Source organism: Priapulus caudatus, unplaced genomic scaffold (assembly GCF_000485595.1).
Source record: "Priapulus caudatus unplaced genomic scaffold, Priapulus_caudatus-5.0.1 Scaffold1061, whole genome shotgun sequence".
In the NCBI taxonomy this organism is placed as follows: Eukaryota; Metazoa; Priapulida; class Priapulimorpha; order Priapulimorphida; family Priapulidae; genus Priapulus; species Priapulus caudatus.
The window spans coordinates 21,591-30,705 of record NW_014578122.1 but is presented as its reverse complement, the minus strand read 5'-3'; the positions used below and the strand labels follow the sequence as shown (position 1 = coordinate 30,705).

The following is a 9,115-nucleotide window of genomic DNA, read 5'->3' as shown; positions in this document are numbered from 1 at the left end:
CGCGTACAGTACATACAGGCAGCGCTGCCACACGCGTACTTAAGGCACGCGTGCCCACACGCGTACATACCAGGTACGCGTGCCACACGTGTGCCATACAAGCACGCGTGTCCACGCGTACATACAGGCACGTTGCCACCACGCGTCTACATACAGGCACGCTGCCACACGCGTACCTACAGGGCACGCTGTCACACGCGTACATACAGGCCACCGCTGCCACACGCGTACATACTCAGTCACGCTGCCACACGCGACATACTAGACACGGTGCCACACGCGTAGCCATAACATACAGCACGCTGCACACGCGTGCATACATACAGGCACGCTGCCACACGCGTAAATACAGCACCGCTGCCACACGCGTTACATACAGGCACGCTGCCGCCACGCGTACATACATACATACATACAGGCACGCTGCCACACGCGTTAATATATACAAGCACGCTGCCACACGCAGTACATATAGACTAAGCACTTTGCTGCCCACCACGCGCATACGAGGCACGCTGCCCACACTCTTACATACAGGCACGCTGCCACACGCGTACATACAGGGCCACGCTGTCACACGCGTACATACAGCGCACGCTGCTCACACGCGTACATTACAGGCACGCTGCCCACGCGTTACACACAGGCACGCTTGTCACAGCGCCGTACCATACAGGCATGCTAGCCACTCAGCGTACATACCATACAGGCACGCTGCCACACCGCGTACATATGCAGTGACATACTAGCACGCTGTCACACGCGTACATACAGGCACGCTGTTCACCACGGTACATTACAGGCCACGGTTGCCACACGCGTACATACAGGCACGCTGCCTCACGGTACATTACATTACACGCTAGTCTCACACGCGTATATTACAGCGCACGCTCGTCACGACGCGTACATACAGCGGCCACGCTGCACTTCGCGTACATACATCGCCACGCTGCACACGCGTACATAACAGGCACGCTGTTCACACGCGTCATACATTACAGGCACGCTGCCACACGCGTACATACATACAGGCACGCTGCACACGCGTACTTACAGGCCACGCCTGCCCACACGCGTACATACAGGCCACGCTGCCACACGTTTGCATACAAGCACGCTGTCACACGCCGTACATACAGACGTTTGCCACACGCGTACATACAGGCACGCTGCCACACGCGTACTCTACAAGGCACGCTGTCACACGCGCTACATACAGGCACGCTGCCACACGCGCTACAACTACAGGCACGCTGCCACACGCGTACATACAGCACACGGGCCACACGCGTACATACATACAGGCACGCTGCCACACGCGTACATCATACATACATACAGCGCACGCCATCTTTAATACACATGTAAATGTTGATTCACAATTAGAAGAAGCTGTTCTATGGAGAGGAAAAAGTCGCAAGTCACAGCTTTAGTGATCTTTGTAGTGAAATCGCACATTAATGTTGGTGTAATCAGTGATATTTCCACTCTCAGGTGAGACTACATTCAGCTATATTTAGTTTTTCTGAGCCACAAAACTCGCAATAGTCCAAAAATAGTAGTAGCTACCGGCAGTGCTGAGGCTCTGATTGTAATCAATCACAGGTGTAATCAGTCACAGATGTAATCATGACTGATTGTGATCGTGAAGATTGCTCGTGGTTATTATGCCTGTCGGGGATTTCTGATACCAGTGTTCATTCTGCACAAATATCTCATACTACTACGCTTTCCAATGGACACTTTTTGCAGGGCCTGAAATACTGAGCTTTGATGGCTACAATTAATGGCTACAATTCCACGGCCACAACCTTTCTGTAGTCACAAGATTATAAGTATGTAAGGCGATAACATGTGCACGGAGGCATGCAGTTATTACAGGCGGCTTTTATGAAAACAATTTAATCAAAAGATTAATCATCATCATCGTAAATGCCGACGAATGTATTGCTTCATAACCATCAAATAACGAGGCGGCTTGACTACGAACTAACGCGTTTCTAAATATGCACTAATAGAAAATATTTGAAACGCGAAATTGTGCAAACACAGACTGAATGACCTTGACATTTGCTTATGCATCAATCCACTTTCATTCCGTCCGTCTATCCGCCGGTCCATCCGTCTATTTATCCATCCATCCATCCATCCATCCATCCATCCATCCATCCATCCATCCATCGCATCCATCCATACCTATCCATCATTCCACCATCCATCCATCCATCCCCTTCCATCCATCCATCACATCCATCCATCCATTCACCATCTATCCATCCATCCTATCCATGCCATCCATCCATCCATGCCATCCAACCATCCATCCATTCCATCCATCCACCCACCCACCCATCCATCATCCATCCATCCATCCACTCCATCCATTCATCCATTCATTCCATTCATCCAATCCATCTATTCATCCATCAACCATCCATCCATCCATCCATTCCACCCAACCACCCACCCATCCCATCCATCCATCCACCTCCATCTTTAAAATTTCCAAAATCCCAACTTTTTCAGTTTTTTTTCCCCCATTTATCCATCCATCCATCATCCAATCCATCCCATCCATCCACCATCATCCATCCAATCCATCCATCCATCCATCCATCCATCCATCCATCCATCCATCCATCCATCCATCCATCCATCCACCACCCATCATCCATCCATCCATCCATCCATCCATCCATCATCCATCTATCCATTCCATCCATCCATACCATCCATCCATCCATCCATCATCCATTCATCCATCCATCCATCCATCCATCCATCCATCCCATCCATCCACTCCACCCACCCATCCATCCATCCATCCATCCATCCATACCATCCATCCATCCATCATCCATCCAACCATCCATCTAACCATACCATTCATTCATCCATCCATCCATCCATCACATCCATCCATCCATTCCATCCATCCATCCATCGCGTCCGTCCGTCCGTCCGTCGTCCGTCCGTTTCCGTCCGTCCCGTCCGCCGTCCGTCCGTCCTTTCCGTCGTCCGTCCGTCCGATCCGTCTCGTCGTCCGTCCGTCCGTCCGCGTCCGTCCGTCCGTCGTCTCCGTGCCGTCGTCGTCGCGTGTCCGCGTCTCAATCCATCCAGTCCATTCTATCCATACATCCATCCATCCGTCCATCTATTCAGGCATCCTTCCTTCTTTCCTTCCTTCCTTCCTTCCTTCCTTTTCTCTTCCGGCCTTCACTCCCTTTTTCTCCTTCCTTCCCTCTGTCCTCACATCCTGTCACTTAACTATGTATATTCATTTTATTAGTATCCAATGTATAAATGTTGAGACTAATCTGTGTTAGGTGTGCTGACTACGACTGATGACGTTCACTAATTAAAAACTAGACACTCAATTAATTTTTGCACTCAGAAGTCAATTCGAAGAAATTTCAATTCAGGACGGATCTTGGCCGTGCTGCGCCGCGCACAAAGGCTTCTATCAAAGTAAAATGGAGAAGTGAAATGCCTGTATGGATACTTTTATTAACGTCGATTTCCATTAACTACTCTATATTAGTTATAATTATGTAGATAAATTTTAACGCTTTACAGGAGCAGGTGAGTGTATAGGCAGGCCGAGAAATAAAAGCGATTATTTGTATTTCGAAACTGAGGTAAATGTATCGCGACCACACACACCACACACCACACACACACCACACCACACACAACCACACACACACACACACACAACAACAAACACACACACACACACCCACACACACGCCCACGCGCGAACGTTACAAAAACAACACCACAACGAACACACACACACACAACACACACACACACACTCACACAAACCACCACGCACGCACGCACGCCACACACACAGACACACGCGCACGCACACGCACACACAACACACACACACACACACACACCACACCACACACACACACAACACACCACACCAAACGGCCCGCGTCGTGTGATACGGCACTACGCCATGTTGTGAAATGATATCTCTTCGTAGTATAATTATTCTTGTGAGATTTGTTGTTTAATTGGGCGAACACTTTGTCAGTTTGATATCTTAAACGCTTGTATTGTAGATGCGCGCTATCGCTGTGCTCTTTTTATCTGCAACGCGTTTGTTGTAGATAGCAATATAGAGATCTGTGGTTTTTATTATCTTGAGCGCGTGTAATGCGTATATGTTGTTGTGCTGACATAGTTATCTTGTCACAGAGAGTGTTAATAAGAGTCCTTCATGGCTACATTCTGTAAGGGCGTTGATAGGCCCTGACGTTGGTTAGTAAGATTCATTGCGACCACTTGTTGTCACCATACAGCCTCCATTAGGGAGCCTTTCCCCGCTAATCTCATGTAATCTACCTATATACACTATCATCAATTTATGTCACGCATTGCGCGCCACACGCTGCAGCAGGTTTCGCATCGGGTTCGTCAATAAGCAGGCTTTAGCATCATGCGTTTAAGAATACTAGAACAAATATTGAGTATGTTTACACTTTCGAACAACTGAATCATAGACAAGACGACACAGTACTCTTGCTACTTCGTTATAGGCATCAGCCTGGTAGAGTATGTATATACATGCAAGTAGGTGTTGTACGTAGGACTTGACTATCAAGGGGCAGAATCAAATTACCTCAACGACGGCCCTTTGGTTGAAACCTATGCATCGGGAAAATGGCGTTAGAGCCATTTCATGTAAACAACCTTGAAATGGACGGCGGCATATTGTCGTTGAATTGTGCAGAAAAGCGGATTGCATTTGCAATACCTGCCAGGAAAAAACGAAAACGCACGCACGGTCGAGTAAGCAATGTTGCTTGGCCCTCATTAGACGCAATCTTTTTGCTTTATGCCTCTTGCTATCTGCTTCACTCCCTCTTCCTTCTCGGTTCCTCTCTCTCTCTCTCTCTTCTCTCTCTCTCTCTTTCTACTCTCTCTCTCTCTCTCTCTCATCTTCCTCTCTCTCTCTCTCTCTCTCTCTCTCTGCTTCTACTCGCTCTCGTCTCTCTCTCTCTCTCTCTCGCTTACTTTTGCCTTTCCCCTCGCTTTGTGTGCGTGACAGTGCGTTACTGTCCCTTGCGCGCACTCTCCTCTCTCCCCACATTCTAGCTCTCTCTCTCTCTCTCTCTCTCTCTCTCTCTCTCTCTTCCTCTGTCTTTAGGCCTCTCCCTTTATTTATCTCTACCCCCTTTCCTCTTTCTCTCTCTCTCTCGTTGTGTCTCCCCACCTCTGTCACACAGCCAGACACAGTTCCGGGTAATATACGAGTCAAAACAAGATACGGTCCGTCCATCCGTCCATCCGTCCATCCGTCCATCTATCCATCCATCCATCCATCCATCCATCTATCCATCCATCCATCCATCCATCCATCCATCCATCCATCCATCCATCCATCCATCCATCCATCCATCAATCCACCCATCCATCTATCCATCCACTGCTTGCTGTTTCTCGGGTAACGACTGCTGCTTTCAACATGTCTGCTCTCTTACAGGTTCGTCGTCGTGCAGTGGCCCTTCAAGGACAGACCTCGCAAGGGCTTCATGTTCGCCGTCGTCGCCGTCATCTGGTTCGTCTCCGCTCTCGTCGTCCTGCCGACGGCGCTCTACACGAAGGTGACGACGCAATACGACCCGCAGACGAGCGAGTACGTCAGCAGCTGCGTCGAGCACTGGCCCTACGGCACGGTCATCTCCGTGCGCTGCTACTTCATCATCGTCCTGCTCATCGAGTTCATTCTGCCGTCGATCATCATGGTCTACTGCTACGGCCACGTCGTGCACAAGATCTTCACGGTCGGTATGGTGCGAGATACGTTCACGGGAACGTACAACGAGCAAAACGGCATGCCGAACGGTTACAGCGGCTCCTGGCTGACGAAGAAGAAGAAATGGACGCGACGCACGTGCATCCTCATGGTGTCCGTCATACTGTTCATCTGCCTCTGGATGCCCTACTACGGCTACACGATCTACCGCGACTTCTACCCGTTACATTGGAAGCAGAACTCGCAGAGAATCAACCTGTTCTATCTTGTCGAGACACTAGCGATGAGCAACAACATGGTGAACACGGTCGTCTACATCGTCATGAACAGGACCGTGAAGCGAGTGCTCATGTTCTGCTCGTGGAACGCGAAGGGAAGGCGAGGCGCCATCCTGCTGCATCGGCAGCACCGCTGCAGGCTGGAGTACGGACGCACCGAGGACACGCCGAAATCTACGCCGCACGCCGCACGCGCACAAGCGAATAACTTTCAAGTGCATAACTTTTGATTCAGTGAGTCGGCTAGGCAGCAGTAAGCGATCTGTCGGACGGTCACGGACACACACGCACACGCACACACACACGCGCACACACACACACACACACACACACACACACACACACACACACACACACACACACACATACACATACACATACACATACACATACACATTAACACAGATAGGAAGGAGGGAAAGAGAATGGGAGATAAAAACAGGCTGATTGTGTATCAGCTACATAGTACACGTGGAGATACGATGATAAGTTGAATTTGTAAATATAAACATATTAGCGGCTGTCTTAATGTGACTAGAAACGTTTACGAAAATACTAAATGTATGGCCACGAATATATTTGAACAAAATGCCGTCAGTGCTATTATAGTTACGTATGATTTGTGATACACGTTTGCTCAATGTACGTTTATGTAACGTTAACGTACGCTTGATATGTATGAATAAAGCAGGAATCCAAACTTGTGTATTAAACTGAATAAACTTTAATATCTTGCACACAGTGTAGTCACATCTTGCACAAAGAGACAAAGAAACGCGCACACGCGCGTAAGCGCATGTGCTTACTCAAGCGACCACCACCCAGACTCCTCGACTCCTACATCTCTGTCCCTCAGCCTACCACACAGCTCTCCCCCAAATATATAACTAACCCACAGCCCTATATATGTCTCTACGCTCATTTCACAATGACCCTAGAAACGCCCAACCTAAAACACGTTTACAATTCTCCCTATACATCAATGTAGCCGCACAAGACGACGCTCTGTCTACATAGATTACCACTAAAACAACCCCGAGTCTAGCCGCACTCCGCGTCTCTAACTAATTTAGGTAACATTTGTAAAACATATGTTACATTTAGATAGGAAGAACATTTATTACGAATATGAGAAACATTTAGAAAAAGTAGGGAAACTTGAGTAATCGAAATAATTGAGAAACTTTTAGCATTTTTTCCAAATCATGCGAGCTATATTTGGCATTTCAGGTTCAATAGTCACATATAACATACGTTACGAAACACCATATCAGATTCTATTCCGCCGTCTGTTATCGTTGTATCGTAGTTTCCACAAACATTTAATCGAGTAACATTCAAATTCGAGTATATTTGCCCTTATTTAATGTATTTGTACAATTAGAATTCTAATTTAATAAACGCTGCAATTATCGTTCGATATTTCCTTGTCTATTACAGGACAGTATTTTACTCGAAAAGATATTTATATTTTTCAAAAATAAAGATGGCGATTATTTTACCCGCCGTCTCTAGCGTATCATGATCACGATGCATGATGTAGTGGTTAGACGTTAGGGCATAGTGGAGAACTATGCGGGAAAACTATGCGGGAGAACTAAACGGGGTAAATTTTCTCTAGTATAGGTCCTATTTAGCAAAGCTCACAATGGCGACGTCTTGCCATATAAACAACACACATGCACAAACATGCACATATATAAACAAACAAACACACGCACACACACACACACACACACACACACACACACACACACACACACACACACACACACTCTCTCTCTCTCTCTCTCTCTCTCTCTTCTCTTTCTCTCTCTTCTCTCTCGTCTTCTCTTGTCTCGCTCTCTCTCTCTCTCTTTCTCTTTCTCTCTCTCTCTCTCTCTCATTTCCTCTCTTCTCTTCTTTCTCTCCTCTCTCTCTCTCTCTCTCTCTCTCTCTCTCTTCTCTCTCTCTCTATGCCTATATATAGTATATATTATATACTAATATATTATATAATATATATATAGCAATATATGTATATATATATTCTAGTAAGGCTTGTTTTTTTCAATTCTTACCATTAAAAAGCCCTACAAATATATAAAGGCATTGTGAATTTGGTTGCTTCGTGAAATTTGCTATTATTTTGCGGCACGCAGCAAGCACATAAACGTCATGTAGTCTGAGATCAGCAACCACCTAGCATCATTGCAAATAGAGGTAGGCCTATGACTGACAGCGATGAAAATATTACTGATGATGAGCTGTTTTGGATATCCCCATATATGGCGATATAGGGTAGCAGAGAGTGAAAGCGTAGGTTTACACTCTCGGAGAGTAGTGTGCGATCGGTGCGCCCCCTGAGAATCATTATTGTGGATCTTAATATCGCGTTACAGCTTTTGTTCCTGCGACCATAATTGCTTCGCAACCATTAATATGTCTGCCTGAGTAGGACTATTGTGTTAGGTAGTGCATGTATAGTCGGTCATGCAGTGCACAAGACGCGCAGATGTAGAGCTCTCAGATTGGCAGCAGCAGCATTATAGACGAGCTTACACTATAGTGGATATTACAGACTAATGTTTATCACAGAATTCCTGGCTGATTTGGGTCGACAGTTAATGTGTGCTGGCGTAATATCCTGAGCACATAATAAGCATTACTACTATTATGATTGATATTATGACCAGTCGTCTATGGGCACCAAATGGTGCACATATCTACTTGTATCACGGAATGATATATACATCTCAGATATAGTTAGACTCATTTTTTTCTAGAGCACATTTTGAGATATATAACGGGCGTCAATTCTGTTTGTACCGGAAGCAGACGTAAGTGAACCGTGTGGTTACTACACTTAACGTGTTTCTGCACAGCCTATACGATTATGTTATGCTTCGCGTCACGAGATCTATAGCTTCTGGGTACTCGCCTTTCGTCACAGGCGTAAAGTCGTTGACAGTCTTCTTGGCTATAAAGCATGTTATATGCGCTCATTAATAATTAAGAAATATTAGAGAATTCTAAATAATATATAATTGTGACATCGCGACCAAAATGTATTATGAAC

The 9,115-nt window shown here is 46.4% G+C and overlaps 1 protein-coding gene across 1 annotated transcript; it reads left to right on the top strand.

Moving 5' to 3' along the window:
• The first annotated feature begins 1,402 nt into the window (after window positions 1-1,402).
• On the top strand, window positions 1,403-6,287 carry LOC106815197 (prokineticin receptor 1-like). The gene is made up of 2 exons (XM_014819627.1): window positions 1,403-1,497; window positions 5,507-6,287. Exons 1-2 carry the CDS (start codon window positions 1,403-1,405, stop codon window positions 6,285-6,287), a joined length of 876 nt encoding a protein of 291 aa, XP_014675113.1.
• Window positions 6,288-9,115: the final 2,828 nt, after the last annotated feature.